Below are 19,553 nucleotides of genomic sequence, written 5' to 3' on the forward strand. Positions count from 1 at the left end.
AGAAAATCATAGATGTGGAGAAAAAAATAGTGTGGACTGTTGCATTTATACTTAATTTGTTCAAATCTTGGTTTTAATTAAACAGGCAGCTTGCATTGGGTGCCCAGTGGTCGTACCTTCCAAGTTGTGTGGGTTACAAGCGATCTTTATATGCAATTAGTGGCCATCATAGTTCATTTGAATGTGCTTCCTATAAATGTAGGCTACTTAAATTTGAGCAGCTGTAGTAGCCTAAGAGAAGATGTTTGTTTTCTGAGGACTTATTATTTGAGTCAATTCTACTGTTTCTGCAGCCCTGGCCCATGCAAGGTCCTTCCTTCCAAAGCTAGCCGAGGCCGAGAAAGCTAGGCTGGAAGCTGGCTGTGATGAAAGCGTCAATATTGAGGCAGAAGATGCTGCAGGCGAGGGGCCATTCATCGAGATGGTAAGCATGGGCGTTGATTTTTATAACTGGTGTTATGTGAGACAGATAGCAAGAATAATCTATAGTGAATCAATGGCTACTCTTATGGCATATTGGGGCTACTTCAATAAAGGTTGTGGCCATCACTTTTAAATAGGCTCTTTCCTTGTGACATCCACGTTTCTCGTGGCATGTCATGGAAGCAGCCTTGTCCACTGCCATTTTGTGGTACTGAAATTCACGTTTATCATTGCTTGCTGCACTGTCGAGCTGATTTTATGCAGAGTCACTGGTTTAGATTGACAAAATGGAAAATACCCTGAAAGTCTTATGGGCACAAAAATGGCATTGGCATTTGAGCTATGGTCAAACGGCATAAGAACATGCAGGGTGGATATATCGTGGTAGCTGGCATGAAAGGATGTAACATGAACAGAGCTGGCAGGTGAATTGCATATTCGTTGTGCTTCCTCTGTCACTTCTGTTTTCATTACGTCTTTCCGTGCTGGTTAGTGGTTAGAGCAATATATACAGTCGAAGCTGGATATATCAAACTCGAAGGGGATTGCGAAATAGTTCGATATATCTATAATCTGATATACAAAAATTGGCTGGAGATGCCGCTTGCAATCGTGAAAAATGATACAGTATTTGTCGTGTAACCAGCCCACTCGCATAATGAACCCACCCCCCACTTTTGCCCCTGAGAATTAAAAAAAAAAAAAAAGCTTTAAGGCCGGTTCACATGCAAGCAATCGAGCGAATTCAGCGACGAGCGGTAGCAACAGATAGAGAAATTTCTAACTTGTTGGAACTGCGTCACTCTCGCCACTGCAACAGCTCAAAACAGGCTTTTGCGTCGTTGCGGCAGAAGTCGCAAGTGTTTTCGTTTGCATGTGAAACAGCCTTTAGTCAGGGGCGAGTCCCTCTGTTTCGACCGTCACATCCACAGCTAATTTATTGGCAACGTGCCAAGATGCCGCTCAGCGATAACGTCACGGCATGTTTATCTTTTTACTGTAGGGACCGGACAGCTGAACGGGTAGCGCCGCCTCTCGGCACATCGCTCAATCGCTGGCATGCGTCGGCCCGGCGCATTGCCAGCGCATTGAAGCATCCTGTTTGTTGTTAGTTTGTGTGGAAATTGGAAATTCTAAGGCTTAGATGATGTTGTGCGTGAATATATCCTCAAGAGAGCAGAAAGTTGGGCTAGTTGTGTGAATATGTCCAGTGAAATGAAGTCTGGCCTAACAAGGCTGGCGAAACGTGGTGCGTTGTTGGCTTCACTGGCGGCTACACAAACTCGTCAGAGTTTTTTGAGTCGATTCATTTCTACGGGTTTCCACACAAGCATGAATGGCGGGTGACCTAAGCATGGTTCTTTGAAAGGCAGAGGCACAAATTTACGTATTTGGTTACTGTGTGGTCATGGAAAGTTCCAAATTTTTAAAATTCCGGTTGCTACCGGATGCCTTGTGCCTTCTGTTCCCCAGGGATGACGGCACGAGAGTCTCGGAGTCGGAGCCACACTCCTTCATTTGTAGTCACTTTATTGACAATTGGAAATCGAAGTAACCTAACAGCGTAAGTTACAACGCTAGGCATTTCCCCGCCTGTGTACAAGAAAACCCCAGCACGGAAAAAGAAAAGGCAGCTCCACCATCGTAGTTCGAGCTGCGCTACGATCTTTAGTGATAGACAATTTACTTTTTTCTCTTAACAGAAAGAGCAGATAGGAGACATGAACAATTCCTATTACCATGACATTGTCCTTTTTCCTCTCTTCGTTTGCCAACCAATGAAAATGTGCTTAGAGCTCTGCGTTGTTACTCTTAGAATTTGTTAACATTTGTTTGTGGCATGTCCATTTCACCTAATAAAATCAGTCATTTCACAGCTCAATCAAATATCATATGGTCACAAAATCTGCTATTGGCTTCATATAAAAGTCGAACAAGAAAAAAATACAATTTAATTTGTGGAAACGAGCATAAATGTAGCATTTTTTTTTTTAATTTCGAAGGCCGTGTAGCAATTTTTTTTTGTTTTTCGCATTCATGTTGCATCCGACACGGGTTTACATATTTTCTCAGCAGCGCCCATTTCCTGGCCCACCTAAATACATGTGTTTCTCATTGGCGCTTTAGTGAACGTGAGATTTCCTGATTGTGGCGTAGTAAGACGACCGTTTTACCTCTATCAGAAAGTGCTTCTATGCCCAATGTAAACAGATTTAGCGGCAGTCTGGCAAACTGCAGTGTCAAAGTTGTAAAAGGAATGGCTTTCAGTTATCCGGATTCCTTTACGTGCAAATAGAAAACTACCTACATTGTCATGTCCCCTCATACTCATCAGGTATCGAGGTCAGGTATCGGCCCCGCAAGTTCGTGGTACGCTGAGAAAGTAGAACACCTTAGCGAACGAGCCATCAGAGAGATTCCTTTAGCAATAGAATGCCCTCTTAGTTGTCGGTGGTTTATCTTACAACACATCACACTGTGTGTGTGTGTGTGTGTTTTTTTTTTTTTTTTTCAATTGTATTTAATATTTTGACAAAATGCTCAAGGCAGCTGCGGTCAATCGCATTGAACTTCCTGCGCTGAGAGAGTGCCTAAATAAGCAAAAGCCAAATACTACAAGATTTCTCTATCATAGCAGGCGTCCGAAAAAATAGGGCCGCTGATAGCAGGAAATTTAATTTTTTTCTTTTCACAACCTCCTCAGCATGTCGAGAGAAAGGGATGTATAGTATAATATATTCTCTAAGTCACTTATATGTAGCAGCTCCAACGTGTTCAACAAGAGCATTGTCATATATGTAAAAATGATGCTGAGATGGTATTACTCATTTGGCTTCTACAGTGAAAGCGCGTTAATTCGACCCCCGTTAATTCGGCAAATCGGTTAATTCGACGTGCACACGAGGTCCCTCCAAATATACATAGGAGGCTATGGGGCTAAGCTCTCGTTAATTCGACCAAATTTTGCCGTGCATCGGTTAATTCGACGTAGCTCCGTAGCCCGCCATTTCGCATTTCACTGTGGAAGGGGTAAAAAAACAAAACACAGCCAAGAGAGGCGCTAGTGTGAAGCTGAAAGAAAAAAGGCAGCGTATGCCATCCGCACTGTCATCGTCATCAGCAGAATGATGCGACGGGAGCGAGGTCAGCCGGAAGTTCGTTCTTTCCTAGCCCTACCTTCGCGCAGTGGAGTCGTCAAGCTTCGCCTGTCATCTCCATGTGCTTTTTGCATTTACGGTCACGCTTCGCCTACGTGTTTACTGTGCTGCGTGTGTGCATAGTGTGCCTGCGCATCTTGACGCCGAGTGCTGCTGCTATGGCGACAGCAGCAAAGCGGCCGAAGTATGAAGCGAAGGACCTGGCCACGAAAGTGCAAATATTGAAGGCGATCAAGGACGGCGTTTCACGCCAAGACGTGATGAACAAGTATGGAGTGAAGAGGACAACCTTGTCCACATATGTCAAAAATGAAAAGAGCATCTTGGAGGCGTTCGACAGTGAAAGCTTCAATGCTAAAAGGAAAAGACTGCGGACGGCGGCCCACCCGGAGCTCGAAGAAGCCATACTGCGTTGAATCACTAACGCACGACAGGCCTATCTCCCTGTGAGTGGGCCACTAATTTGTGCACAGGCTGAAAGATTCGCCGCAAGAATGAATGTCGGAAGATTTTAAAGCTTCCGAAGGTTGGCTCGCTCGTTTTAAAAGCCGGCACAATTTCACGTTCAAGAATGTGTGTGGCGAAAGAGCTGCCACGAGCGAAGAAGCAGTCGAGGAGTGGCGGACCAGCTACTTGCTTGAACATCTGGCTGCATATGACGCGAAAAACATATTCAACGCTGACGAAGCAGCACTGTTCTTTAAAGCTCTCCTGGACAAGACGATAACTTTCAAAGGTGACCCATGCACTGCAGGAAAATGCAGCAAGGAAAGAGGAACTATTCTACTTGCCACCAACATGACGGGAACAGAGCGGTTGCCGCTCTTAGTGATTGGAAAGGCGCAGAAGCCTAGATTCTTTAAAAACGCGAGGAACCTTCCTGTTAATTATCACGCTAATAGGAAGGCTTGGATGACATCCAGCATTTTTCAGACGTGGCTGCATCAGCTTGATCGGCGTTTTGGAATGGAGAAGCGCTAGGTCCTCATGGTTGTAGATAATTGCAGTGCTCACTGCAAGGTGTCGGGCCTTGAATGGATCAAGCTGGTGTTTCTCCCACCTAATACAACCTCAGCCCTATTACCCATGGATCAGGGAATAATTCTGTTCGTGAAATGCAAATACAGAAAGCACGTCTTGCAGCGCATGCTTCTGTATATGGAAGCGGGGAAGAAATGCGCGTTTGGTCATGAATGGACCTAGACGCCTCCAGAAGTGATCACTAACTGCTTCAGGCATAGCGGTTTTATATCACTGGACTGCCGTGCAGAGACACTGCCATGTGTGACGGCTGTTTTGACAATGTCTTGCATTCTTCTGTGCGGCTTGCTGGTTGCATCACCATCGATGATGGCGTCGCAGTCGCCGGACAGCTGACTGAGGACGACATAATTCAGGAAGTTAAAAGTACCGTCAACGACGATTCATCAGAAGATGATTGTGAACAGCTGCCCCCGCCGTCGAAGCGCATGGTTAAAGAAGCCGCAGAAGCACTGTCCGTTCTGAAAGAATTCTGCGAACAGATTACCGATGGTGCGTATGCCATGGAGCATCTGGCAGCGATTAGCGCTATTGTCGCCTGTCAAATTCGCCTGAAAAAACAGGTGGTGATTACATATTTGGTAAAGAAGTTAGTTATCACCACATGTTTTTTCAGGCGAATTTGACAGGCGACAATAGCGCTAATCGCTGCCAGATGCTCCATGGCATACGCACCATCGGTAATCTGTTCGCAGAATTCTTTCAGAACAGACAGTGCTTCTGCGGCTTCTTTAACCGTGCGCTTCGACGGCGGGGGCAGCTGTTCACAATCATCTTCTGATGAATCGTCGTTGACGGTACTTTTAACTTCCTGAATTATGTCGTCCTCAGTCAGCTGTCCGGCGACTGCGACATGTCCTCCAGGGGCTCATTTAGTTTTTTTTTCATTCGATAATTTGACAGTCGGATAATTCGACAATTTTTCATGGTCACGTCGATGTTGAATTAACGAGCTTTTACTGTATTATGATTAAGTTTGATAGTCTCAAGGCCGGGTTCAGTGAGCTATTGTAGTGTAATTGTGCAGGAAGTCTTGGAAGTATATGTGTGTTAGCTTTTCCGACCATAAATAGGATCCTACTTTGGCCTTTCTTGTTTATTTTTTTCGTTTTCCAGCTCTCGTTGCAACTTGATACTGGAATGCCATTTGCTCTGAATCGTTTGAGCCTAGCTATTACCAAAAAGGACAGGTGCAGCATTTTTTTTATTTTACATGAACGCTGACCATTACAACTACTACGGCACCACGGCTACACGGCTTGGCGGTATTTGGTCTTCAGGTGGGTTTCGACTAGACTTAATATAAGATAAACACGCAGTGCAGGCGCAATTCCTGTCTTCGAAGTCGTCTTTACAAGCTCCTAACGAAGGTGTTCCTAGCGCATGGTGAAATCACGCGCGCGGCATTTTCGGGTATATAACAGAAATACCATGCGCCGGACGGTTTAAAAAAAACAAAAAAAACACGCCCACCCTGTCGATGACGGCCCTTTCCTTTTTCAAGATTTCCCGGTCGAAAAATACTCCTTGCGATTACTCAAAGCAGCTCAAAGCTCTCAAAGCCACACCGCAAAACGAAGGGTAGGGACATGCCCAAAAACGCCTCGCAGAACGGAAACGACTGCGCCGCTCAACTGCCTCGACACTCCGCCGCGGGTGGCGCTGTTCCGCCGAGGCGACGGTGGCGCTATACAACAGGCGCCTGTTCCCTATACTTTTGATAACTCTTACGGTGGCGAGGAGTGAACTTGGCAGAGTGCCCGTGATGGCTTGATTGCACAAGCCTGGTTCGATTTATCACACGAAATCATCGGAAAGTGTGATAGCTGCAATGCCGTTTGAAGCAAACAGTGTCAAAAGCCAGTGTTACGATCGCAGCTGACCACGTGCTTTCGTTGATTCATAGATGCGAGGATGGACAACTCTCGCAAAAAAAAAAAAAGGAAAGAAAATGTCATTTCTTAGCGTCCACAGCCGCCATAGCTTACGCTACGCCGCACGTTCAGCATGACGACAGGGATGGACGACTCTTGCAAAAAAAAAAAAAGAAAAACATCTGCTAAAAGCGTCCCAACGTTTTGTTTGCCATGGGCTGATCTGGCTGAGCTGGCTTGTCGACGCATGCATAGTGCGTGCTGCTGCAACGAAGTCCGGGAAAGAGAGGAAGGGGAGAGAAAGCTCGGCAGAAGAATGGGCACATCCTTGTGCTTCGTTCTATCGCGTTTTTCCTTTGTCCCGAACACCACGGCTGCATTGGTTGCATCTGCTCTGTACCGGCGGTCACGCACATTGCTTGCAAATGTCACATGCTGGCGCACAGCCGACATCACCGCAGATGTGCGCGCCTTTGGGGAAAGGGTGCAGCGCTGCCCTAGACCAGCCGTCTCCGAACATTTCTTCCATGCGTGGCTTGAAAACGTCACGTGGCAAAGGGCCAAGGGTGATGTGATCATCTTTGGGAAAGGTGCACCTTCCAGTGCATGGTGCGGTGTACGTTATATCAAACGACTAGTGAAATTCAGTTCGATACATATATGATGCAACTTGCCATAGGCCACCTCTGCAGGCCGCGTCACCAAAATCGTGCCCGCAGCAGTTGTAATTGAGAAGTGTAATTGAGGTTAATGAGTGGTGTCAGTCGTTATAGGGTGACGTAATGTCGTGTCTGAAAAATAATTAGGCCAGCAAGTTAATTACCGTAAAAACCCGCGTATAGTACGAACCCGCGTATAGTACGAGGTGCAATATGAGGTAGCGAAAATGGGAAAAAAAAGTTTTCACCCGCAAATAATACGAGGGAAGAAGGCCTTTATTTTCACAGCATCTCGTTTTCACTCGTCGTCCGTTTCAGTGTCAGAAGACAGTGAAACGTCTGACAGTTTGTCGGACAGCTCTTCCCACAAGAACTCGTCCTCTGTGCCGTCCAGTGCATTAGAAATTGCACACTTTTTAAATGCCCGAACGATGAGCTCCTCAGGGATGGTAGCCCATGCGTCCGCGATCCACTTGCAGAGGACTGCTGGAGAAGCCCTCTTCAGTCGCCCCGATGGAGTCACTTCGGGGTCTCCCGACCTCATCCACTCAGCGTAGCAGCGTTTCACGGCGTCTTTAAAAGGCTTGTTTATGCATACGTCGAGCGGTTGCAATTGCGATGTCATCCCTCCTGGGATGACGATGAGCTCGGTGCGAGATTCGCGTAGCAGTCTCTTGACAGAGTCTGCTAGGTGGCAGCGGAAGGCGTCCAACACAAGGATTGACGGTAAACCGAGCAGTGCTCCAGGCCGCCGACACCATACGGACTTTATCCAATCCAGGACTAAAGTCTCGTCCATCCAACCTTTGTCCTGGCAGCGGATGACAACATTCTTGGGAATCTGCTCACCTTTTGGCAAAGTTTTCCGCTTGAACACTACGTAGGGTGGTAGCTTGCGGCCATCCGCAGTGCACGCCAACATTACGGTCACCCGTGTTTTTTCGTTTCCGCTCGTACGAACACAAACTTGCCTGCTGCCTTTTTCATGCACTGTGAGTGCAGAGGGCATGTCTAGGTACACCGGAGTCTGATCGGCGTTGCCGATCTGGCCCAGCGGAAAGTTCACATTTTTTCGCAGCGATATAACGTGCCGCTGAAACGCCACAAGCTGCTCCTCATAGCTTGCGGGTAGCTTCTGGGATATTGACGTCCTTCGACGCAACGAAAACCCAGCGCGGTGCATATACCGAGACACCCAGTGCCTACTGGCTTTGAAATCGCTCCGTGGGATGTTTTTTTCCGCTGCGATCTCTCTTGCCTTTGCTTGGAGCAACTCGATGTTCACAGGCAGATGTCGTCCACGCTGTTCCTGTACGAAGGAGGTCAGGCCTTGCTCAATCTCCGGATATGCTCCGTTTTTTGGCCCCCGGAAACTTCGTCTTAGGCCAGAGCACGCAAAGAGGGCCTCTTTCTGTTTTCTCCATCCACGAATGCTGCCCTCGGTGACGCCGAACTGTCGCCCTGCCGCAGAATTTCCGATGGTCTCAGCTGCTACTATCACTTTTCTTTTGAAAGCAGCCGAATATTGCTTCCGTGGACCCGACATTGTCACTGACATGCGCGCTTCACCTAGTAGCCTAGTCGATGTCCAAAACGGCGACAATGGCGACGCATCAAGTGTTCTAGAACACTGTAAACAGAGAAAGAAAGGTAGCTGACGCCACCACTAGACGGCGCATCCTTCGTTGCGAACCTTGATGATGATATTTCCGGGCTGTAACGAAACAAGAACTACGAACTTTGGGCTGAAAATTTTGGGACCCGAATATAGTACGAGGCGGAAATTTTACATCCTAAAATTTTGAAAAAAACCTCGTACTATACGCGGGTTTTTACGGTAGGTAATTACAGGCAAAAAATGTAAAAGTTGTCCGCAGCAGTTGTGAGTAATCCGCCTTTTGCGCGAGTTTTCTGCGCATGCGCGAAGTCGTAGCGGCGACCGATGGAAACACATTGGACGGCGTTGACGGCGTTTCTCGGCGCCGCCAGTGCGCGGGGGCTGGCGGCACCGGGCGGCACGGTGGCCGTCGCAGGCTTGGTAAAGCGATGCCAACCACATCTGCCGCGTACGCTTGCCACTCTCTAGGCGTGCCAGGATGCAAGACGCAGTTTTTCAGGTTTTCTTCGGCGAGCCTCGACCAACAACGACGTAAAGCTTGAATTAAGGCCCCCCAAGCGTCAAGATGTGAATGGCCGACCTTAGCAACCGACTGCGTACTCTCGACTGTGCGAAAAACACTTCGCTACAGGTATGTATGCATCTAAAGGACATGTGCATGATGAAAAGTATCTACTGGAGTTTGCACCAAGCCTGTAACCCACCAGTGATAGCCGCAATGAGCATTTGTTCGGCGCGTGTTTACTTTATGTGCGACGGAGCCTGATGGCGATGTATTTTGTCGTCTGTTTTCTTTATGTGCGAAGGGGCCAGGTAGCACAGATATCACAGGTGGCTGTGTGCGCTAGACCGTAATATGTAGCATGTCTTATCGCGACTGCCGCCTGACTAAAAAGAAAAAAAAATTGGGCGTTTGTTGTGATGCACCGCTGTTTGCGAGCCGAGTGGTTGAGCTGGTCGGCAGTGCAATAACACGCCGTATTTTTTTTCTTGTTAGTCAGGTGGCAGTCACAATAAAACATGCTAAATATTACGGCCTAGCGCGCACAGCCACCGGTGATATCTAAGTTACCTAGCCCTTTCGCACATAAAGAAAAGAGACGATAAAATACATCATCGTCAGGCCCCGGCGCAACTAAAGCAAACACACACCGAAGAAATCCTCATTGCGGCTATCACTGGTGCGTTACAGGCTGGGTGCAAACTCCAGTAGGTACTTTTCATCATGCAAATTTCCTTTAGATGCATACATACCTGTAGTATCTGTGTTTTTGCCGCTCGGAGCATATGACACACTTGACACTTTTGCACGACGAACAGTATATTTTTTTTACCTTAAAGGCTCGCCTTCGTGCACGCCAAAGCATTCGGATTTTGTTCCTTCGCAATCAGATGCACTTCTTCGTTAGGGAGCTTGATAATCGTCGTATTCGTCCAAGTGTTTGCAACGGCAAGGAAACCGTCCGGCACAAATGGGTCTCCTGGAGGGTTAATGCTCGTTCACTTGCAGAGTGGATCGCTCTGGACGGAGAACAGCATTGGTTCCTGACCGAGATGCGCATCCAATATATAGGAGATGCACATGTGTCACCAAGTCGTTGATTCGACCGCAGAAATCGCGGCGGAGGCAGAAAGGTTGTGGATCCTTTCACAACAGAATGACTATTCTCTGTGCACCGAAAACCTTTTCACTGCTGCGACCACATCCGTTCTGACTCCTGAGGGCAGAAACCGGCTACAGCGCTGAATCATCCGTTGCCAGAAAAATCCCGCGCGTTTCCTGCAGGTGTGCATTCCGGCCGGGACAACGCCCTTTTCAGAGGGTGTGTATAAGTGCCTTTCTGCCGAGCTTCGTAGATGAAATCCTATAGCTGCACGCTTGTAGATGACGCGAGGAGGAAGCGACGCCCATTGCACCATGCCGGCGCCGCGGTGACCGCATTGTGCTCAGTAACTCAAGACACCCCGCGCATATGCGCCGCTCGTAAGTCACAGGAGACGATTCCACCTAGCTCTGCAGCATCAAAAAACCCCTGGCTGCTTTGCCCTTTAGATCCCCCCTCTCTCTCTCTCTGCCCCCGCGCTCTCCTGTGTGCCGAAAATCTGCACGCTGAGAGCGTCTCATTCTGTGACGTCGAACACGGCCTGCGCTACACGCTCTTACAATAATAAGATAGTATATGCGTGCGTTATGAGTGGAATTTGAAAACGCTGTAACATTCCCCCATACTGCGTGAACATGATATACTGCAATCACTGTCACTATTTTCCGCCCTGAGGCCTAAAAAGGGGGAGGTTTCGTTTTCTACCTGCGTTGGTGTGGCCATTTCGTATGGTGCGCTTTCGCGTCGTCTGCTACACTGCCGTCCAATGTGTTTCTCGCCCGCTCCCGCATGATGGCGCCACATCCTCCTGCAAAAGGCGGATTGAGAAGTGGTAGAGGTTAAGGACTGGTGTCAATATAGAGGGTGACATAATGTTGCCTTTGGAAAAATAACTAGACCAGTAAGTTAATTAGGCAATTAATTAGAGGCAAACCCACAAAATTGTGTCCGCAGCAGTTGTAATTGAGAAATGGTATAGGTTAATGAGTGGTGTCAATCAATAGAGGGTATTGTAATGTGTCCAAAAAATAATTAGGTCAATAAGTTAATTGGGTAAATAATTAGAGGCAGAAAATGTAAAAGTAAAGGCAAAATTGGCCTCAATAACTAATGGCTTGGTGCCACATTTGAATGTATCAAATACTAAAATAGTTCATTAAATCAGTCAACGTGACGTCAGGGATGGGATGTCACGCCACCTGAAGTTGAGCCAAAAAAGGGCATAGGAAGGGATTGGTGTGTGATGTCGTGCAACCAGAAGTAGAGCTGAAGGGCATAGGAAGGGATTGGCGCATAATTTGAAATTACCAAAGACTAAACTGAGTAAACAAGGAGTGAATTAAGCAACTAGAAGCAAGTAATAGCAGCATCCGTGCTTTCACATTACTCCAATGCAGACTCTGCAGTGCACTTTAATTTTTTGGAGGGATGGCCTGGTGCAAGATAATTTCTGTTTGAAGAAAAATTGCCTTTATTTGTCTAACTTCTTACCTGTTAGAGTTAAAACATTTGTAAGGTTTAATATGAGGACCTTCGAAAGTTAGCACTTATGCTGGTTTGGATTGCAGCATCTCACTCATTTCTCCGCTTGATTTCACTTGCAAAAGAGATGGGGTCAAAACCAGTAGCCAGCTCTGCCGGCTGTGCTTGAAGGAGGTAAAGATGCTCTGAGGCCTTCTTGGGAGGTAGTAAAATTGTTAGATATTACTTACACCACAGCAAGGAAATGCACACAACATCTGCAATCCCATCATTTATACTCGCGAACAGCTTTCTATGGCTCTGCAAGGAACTCTAGGCTGGAAGGGGAAGGAGACAGGCCTTTGTCTTCGTAATGTGCGATGTTGTAAATGAGGAGTTGGAGAGACAGTATAAAATCAATAGTGTGAGGTAGCCTATTTTCCACGGGACTGGGACAAAGGCCCGTCGTCTTCCCTCTCCTGCTTAGCCTCCACTGTAGAGCCACAGAAAGTTGTCCACAAGTAAAGCGCTGGTGCTGCCTGGTGTCCTGAGAAGTCCCTGGACGGAGACTGGGCTTGCTCATAAAAGAGTGTCGGGGAAAATCCCAATTCCATGCAGCCATATCCAAGTAAGGTAGTAGATTTGCAGGTGTGGGAGATGTTGCCACTTATTCATACAGTAAAAGGCTCGTTAATTCGAACTTCACGGGACCAGGAAAAAAGTTTGAAATATCGAATGGCCTCGAAAAAAGCTGACAAGAACCATTTGCATTATGGATAAAGAACCCACTTGCATAACCAATCAATCCAGCCCCCATTTCTGCCTAAGAATTTGAAAAAAAAAAAAGCCGTCACTTATTGCGTCCCTCCGTTTCGCTTCGTCGCAGTCTACAACACCTTTCTTGGCAGTGCACTAAGATGCTGCGCAGGGATAACAGTGTGTACCTTTTGACCTTAGCTCCAGCAGAGAGGGGGGGGGGAACAAACTTGGCAAAGTGCCAGCGCTTGTCCAGTTATGCAAGCCTCATTTCCATTATGTTCGCTTTATCATGCTCTAAGCTATTGGGGTGGGCGCCATCTACTGCCACTCAAATCATTAGAACACTTGATAGCAGTAAACGCCTTTTGAAGCGAACGCTGCTAAAAGCCGGCGTCATGATCACGGCTGACCGCATGTTTCCGTTGACGGCTGATGGGTGGATGGCTGTCACAAAAATAAAGAAGTCTAACCCGTAGTGCCCGTTGCGAGTTTCAGAGGTTGCACGGAAGAGAGAGCAGGCAGCCGCCGCCATGTAGGTTTTATCCACTCTTCCATGGGTTTACCTAGTTCCATCTTCTGTCCCCGCTTTGGACGTGCGCAGCCTCTGACTATTCCGCTCTTTCGCGGAGGTGTTTCCTTTTTTTTGCCACGTGATGTGCGCGAAGCCTCCGAGGTGCGGTGCCACGTAGTTCGAATTATTCATAGTGGAACCGACTTGGTTCGAATTAATGGACTTTTTTGTACACAGATCTCTATGAAGCTTGGCCGAACCAGTAGTGTAGATCGAATTATCAGATATTTTGTATTATCGAGGTTCGAATTAACAAGCTTTCACTGTACATGTTGGCATGAATAAAGGTTATTCTATAATTACCATCACTAATCCTCGCTTCAGGGTTTGACAGGCTAGTTCGTAATGACACTGTGCAAAGAAAAGATGCTGTGCAGGTAGAAGAGAACAAAAAAAAAATGGAAACTGAATACGGGATTGCCAGAGATGCATACATTTGCTTGCAGTAGTCAGCTGCCTTTTCAGGAGTCGGCATGGAGTTGGCCAGGATGATAAGGTGCTGAAGAAAGCGATTGAAATGTGAAAATCCTTTGCAGAAGCGCCCACAAAGCATAGTATGAGATAGCACACAGAAGATTACGGTGACTCCATTGTCGTCTTGTGTGTATTGCTTTTTTTGCCACAGTGACATCGCAGCTGTGAAGAACATCGGTACTAATTTTTACATTACCAACGTCATTGCTCAGCTACAGCCCTGGACTGCACTCACTTGTTCATGACATGTGGTTTGAGAATGAGGAGGGGGCCAGAACTCACTGCTGATTAGATGGAATGACTCGCTTGGTAACAGAGGTGCCTACATTACATCGCATGGCACAGGAAAGAACCCTGAAGTACCTTCTTCATGTCAGGGGTGGGTTGAGCCTTTCGATATCACACATGTATTGAAATTGCAACCAATATGCTCCTCGATAATGCTGGCTCAAACATCCATGATCTGACTGCAGTGTGTGGCTAACGGGACCTATTTTAGCCATCTTGCAGCAGTTATTACAGCCTCTCCGTATATAATCCAGTCAGTGGGTGCCGATGCCTCTGACAGCTACTGTTCATTTTAAATCAGCCAAGGACTGCTTTTGTAGTCTGGACAATGCTATCGCCCTAACTCTAAAAGCATGGATGTCACTATGTCAACACAGTCAATGTGATGAAATGACGCTCATATTGGAAATACCAATCGCGGGCCTCCAGATGGCATGACATTTTCACTGCATCAGCTTGAACGAGTTTTTTTTAACCAATAGAGTGTGATAAAGAAGACCCGAATTAGTGCATTCCTTTTTCTTTAAATACACATAAACCAAAACAACTTGTGCCAAAAAGTAATTTCTTTGGTGGTGGCACATGGTTTGACGTGACATGCTCATTTCAGGACACCAGAAATGCAAGCAGTCACGCTGGAGGCATTTTTCTTGCAAAACAAGAACAGACATCCATACTTTATGAAACGCAGACTATGGCCAGGAGACTTATCAACCTACCTTCTAGAAGATTCAGGTAGAACGAAAGGGAGAAGATGGTTTGCACGGTATGAAAAAGAACTGAACAAGGGTAAATGGGGTACGCCCCAGTTTGCAGATGAGCCAACGTTTCGACAAGTGGACTTTTCTTCGTCTGGGCCCAGATGAAGACAAGTCCACTTGTCGAAACGTTCGCTCATCTGCGAACTGAGGCTTACCCCATTTACCCTTGTTCAGTTCTTTTTCATACCTTCTAGAAGGATATATATACATTTTCTGCCTTTTTAGGGGGCAGAAAACAAGGTGCAAAACTAATCCAAAGCAATAATAAATATGGAAAGAGTGTCCACAAATCTCATCTTCCAGAACTTTGCCGTTGCTGGCCTGATGTCTAGCAGTGATGACGACTCCTCATCAGATTCTGAAACCGAGCTGCCATCCGGCTCTGGATCAGAAGAGGAGGAGCCAACTCTGCAAGTTAGGCCCAAGAAAAAGGCGGTTCGTCGGTGTCCTGCAAACGGCTCCGCCCTCATAAAGGAACTTCCGGGAACTGACACATTGCCCGGTGGTTCGTGAGTGTCTTGGTGGGTGCATCCTCCTGTAATGACTTGTGGTGTTCCTGAGAAGCTGCAATGCATGGTGTCTTCTGCTGACAGTTGTTGCTGCTGTATTGCTTGTAAATAGATGTCTCTTGGGATCCAGGCTCCCACATGTTGCAGTCACATGCTTTTGATTCAATGAGATGGCTGTTGGTCTGTTAGCTCAGTGGTATACTGGAAGAGTTGTGCTCCAGATAAAGGATAGTTGATCCCACAACAGTTGTGATAATTTCAAGGGCATGCTTCTTTTTGTTATTTCTCTGGGATTGTATATATATATGCGTGACAACGAAATATTGTGTCTGCATATGTGGGAATACTGTGCGAATTGTGTGAATATAATATTGCATTGAACATGTAATGTTCTGCTGCAGGGAAAATTTTTTTGGTGAGATTTTAGTGTCTGGAGCGAACGGTGCACGGTTAAAGCAGCGGCCACACTTGAAAGGCATCCCTATTCAGATATTGCCTTTTCTTACGCTTTAAAGTCTTGCTTGTTGAGAATGTGGTTTGGTCAGCTGTCACCTGTGCTCCCCACTGCACTGGTTTCTCATTCTCCTGCTCCTGTAACTGCAGTTCTTTCTTTCAACCCAAGAGCACTTGTCTTGGCAATATGACTCAATGTACCTAGACCAGAAAGTGGCCGCTACACCAAAAGCTTAAATTCCATTAAATCCATAAAAATGGACAAAAACCAGCATTTGTCAAACATCATATAAAATTGTATTGTTCAGCCTCTAAACATCACATTGAACATCATAGATGTCTTATCGGAACCTGGTTAGCAGTGGTAATAAATTTCACACAGCAGGTCTCCCTGCAAGCCAGTGTTGTGTGAATTCATGCTATAGCATCCAAAGTTTTTAGTGACATTTTGTTCCTACACTCTGTCTTCACACACATGACCTGACTGAAGCCACACTCCCCCACTGTATTTGACACTAAGTGCAGAAGATAGGCCAGTGCATGCAATACCAATGTTTTGTGGGATCTTTACAAAGTGCATTTTCATACTTGAAAATTGTAATAAAATGTCTTCGAAGCTTGATTCCTCACTCCAAAGATGTGTTGAGTTCTCTATTGCACTGCTGTAATGTCCGGGTTCCTTCAATCAGGTGGTGAAGTCCACTGATGCTTTGGGAAGATTGTTTGATTTGCAGGAAGACGCCTTTCACTTCCTTTGGCAATGTTTTTAGAAACATTGCCAGCATTGCTTCAACCAGTGTACAACAGCTTCATTGAGGTTGGATTTTTGTTGCTTCCGATAGAGGTGTTCACTGACAAACTGAGCTCCGAAGCCTGTCATTCAAAAGGAAAGCCCATGGCCTTGTTTGTTGAAAACTGTTGACTTGAATCATATCAAGCAGAATCTTGTCTGGTCAGCGTTCGCTTCATTGGCTAAAAGAAGGCTCTTATATTTTCGAAAGGGAGCCTTCAGCTCGTTCCAGTATCCAAGAAATCTCAATGACGTGCCCTCAAACAAGCCATCGTGAGCCAGACAGCTTCAAAAACGGCGCCTGAAGAGTATGTATTATCACTTTCTGCTTCTATATCTTATTATTGTTATGAAGCGGCAAGCCGATGGCGATGGTAGATGACGTTTAATGAATGTTCGCGGGCCTAGCGCGAGAGCTCCTGTTGTTGTTGTTGTTGTTCTCCTCTAATGTGATGGCACATACCCACACAGGGGGATCGGCCAAGAATTGGGGCGCAGAGATATTAGATTTTGAGATGTATAACTACATCGCAAAAAAAAAAATAATAATAAATGCTAGGGAATAGAGAAGGAAATGTAAATATGATAAACCAAAATATAAAAGATTAAATACTAACGCACGCAGTAGGAGAATAGTAAGATTTATATGTACAGATAAAAACGTCAAAGCATATTAGCAAGGTAGACGTTTTGTTTCTATTAAGAAGTTTTGAATGGCGTTAAAAACATGCCTGTGGTTGTACCCAAGCATGGTGGCACCGAACGATAATAAAATTTGGCTGCTCACATTAAGACCCAGCTGTTGTAACGGCTTCTCTAAATACCGTTTTCTCATCATGGTAAAACGGCGGCAAAATATCAAGAAATGATCTATTGTTTCCGGTTCCCCGCAGAATGCGCAGAAAGCGCCAAACCAGACCTGTGCATATAGAAATTTAGAGGCGGAATACGACAGCGTAGCCTGGTTAGAGAGACCTCAGTCTGCCTTGATTGACATGATTTCCTATTCCAGGAATACTTGAGATGCAGGTAGTCATCCGATGATAAAATAGATCCAGATTGCATGCTTAATAAGGCACGCCGCCGAAATCGTGCTGCTGTTATGTACGCTGTTGCCGGGAAAATGGGCAATACAGGGCCGTTCAGAGAATCTTTAGCTAGTCTGTCAGCAACCTCATTGGCTGTCACATTGCTGTGTCCTGGTACCCACACTATATGTATGAGGCTCAAATGTGAGGGGAGCAATGAAAGAAAGGTGTTTAAAATTGGTGAATCCATATTCGAAGAAAGCGACAAGCACAAGACATAAGAGTCTGTAATTACAGCCACTGTTGAGTATGTTGGGTATAGTTTGCGCAGAGCAAGCACCACCGCCAGCAACTCCGCCTGGAAAATTGGAGTAAAATCCGGAAGACTGACTAAAAAAGCCCAGTCTAAAAGCGGACAGTATATTCCAACGCCGGCTTTTTCATTAAATTGAGAAGCATCCGTTGCTATCGTTATGCTAACAGAAAGACTTTGTAAATGATCTAATAACCCATTTAAAATGTGAGGTGATAAGTGTTTTGCATTATTTAGGAAAATGTCATCATAGACAATTTGAACTGACGATGCACTTACTTTTGTTGGAAGGATGTTAGAAAGGACTACGTGCAAAGGTTGTAACAGATTTTGCACTAGAATTACCTGCGGGGTATGAAACCGAGGCCATCCGACTCCAAAAAAGGAGTCTGGCTCGCAACAAAAAATTGATATGAAGCAATGGAATTGTGATTCATATATTTTTAGATACGTCTGGACAGTCAAGAATTGTAATCTAGTTAACAACGGTGGTATTCGGGCTTCAAGGTATAATAAATTATTAGCCACAAATTTGGGGAGCCCAAGGCATAATCTAAGCGCTTCCCGCTCTAAAAGAACAAGCGGACGAATTTTGTAAGCAGGTGAACCAGAAAATAACACAGATCCAAATTCTATAATTGGGCAGACATATATAACATAAATCATTAAAAGTGCGTCTCGCCGCATCCCAGACCTTGGATTGCTTAACCTGTGCAACATACCCACAGCACGTGCCCCCTTCGCTGCAACATGTTCAATGTGCTCCCTCTATGCCAGATGGTCATCGTAAATCACCCCTAGATATTTCAAAGACTTAACTTGAGGAATCATTTCCTGCTTAAATGTTAGAGAAAGGTTTACCGGATCCTGAATTTGGAAAACAAGGAACGCGCACTTTTTAACGTTTAATGTAAATCTTAAGTCACATAACCAATTTTGAAGGGAGCTTAGGTACGATTGCAGGCGCCTGTTGAGGGATTGAATGTCAGGTGTAGCCGTAAAGAATGCGATGTCATCCGCATAGACATATGTGCGAACCTCCTGATGAGTGGGAATTGAACTCATTAAAATGTTAAAGAGCACGGGCGAGAGAACTGCCCCTTGAGGGACACCTCTGGTTTGTTGATATTTGCCAGAATGCACTCCATTCAATGAACAGTAAAATTGTCTTTTGTAGGAATGTAGATATCCAATCAATTAAGTATTGTGGAAAACGTAGAGATTCTAATCTGTGCAATAAAAGTCGGGGCTCTAGACTATCATAAGCCTTCTCTATATCGAGAGTCACCAATGCAGCATGCATTTTTTTGCGCCGCGCAAGAAGAATTCGACTCTCAAGGTCGGTATGTGCATTCCATATTGAAAATTTTGCTCGGAATCCGATTTGACAGGGACTAAGAATATGTTTTTGTTCGACAAACTCGGTAACCCGTTTGAGTACAACCCTTTCTATTAATTTTACCAAGTTTGATGTTAAAGATATTGGTCTGATATTTTCCAAAGTATAGCCACCACCATGTTTCCGTAAAGGAATCACTTTGGCTAGTTTCCAGTCATCAGGTATCCAAGAATGAATAATTGAGTAATTTACCAATTCTAACAAGGAATTTGGAGACACCTCAAAGAGGATCTTTAACATTTTTGACGTTACTCCATCAGGGTCAGGCGCAGCAGTTGGCAACGTCATTACAATCGAAGAAAGCTGAGAAAATAATTTTAGGGACATCCTTAACCGTATATACTGGGCCTACAAACATAGGGGATTTGGG

The 19,553-nt window shown here is 45.7% G+C and overlaps 1 protein-coding gene across 1 annotated transcript in view; it reads left to right on the forward strand.

The window, feature by feature from the left end:
- LOC146209925 (uncharacterized) overlaps nucleotides 1-16,275 on the forward strand; it is a 52,028-nt gene extending 35,753 nt beyond the window's left edge. Inside the window, exons 3-4 of the mRNA XM_084605087.1 lie at nucleotides 294-424; nucleotides 14,995-16,275. Coding sequence (XP_084461213.1) covers nucleotides 294-424; nucleotides 14,995-15,204 — 341 coding nt within the window. The 3' untranslated portion in view covers nucleotides 15,205-16,275. The remainder of the gene's footprint in view (nucleotides 1-293; nucleotides 425-14,994) is intronic.
- The last annotated feature ends 3,278 nt before the right edge of the window (nucleotides 16,276-19,553 follow it).

Source organism: Amblyomma maculatum, chromosome 1 (assembly GCF_055883805.1).
Source record: "Amblyomma maculatum isolate TAMU_Amacu chromosome 1, ASM5588380v1, whole genome shotgun sequence".
In the NCBI taxonomy this organism is placed as follows: Eukaryota; Metazoa; Arthropoda; class Arachnida; order Ixodida; family Ixodidae; genus Amblyomma; species Amblyomma maculatum.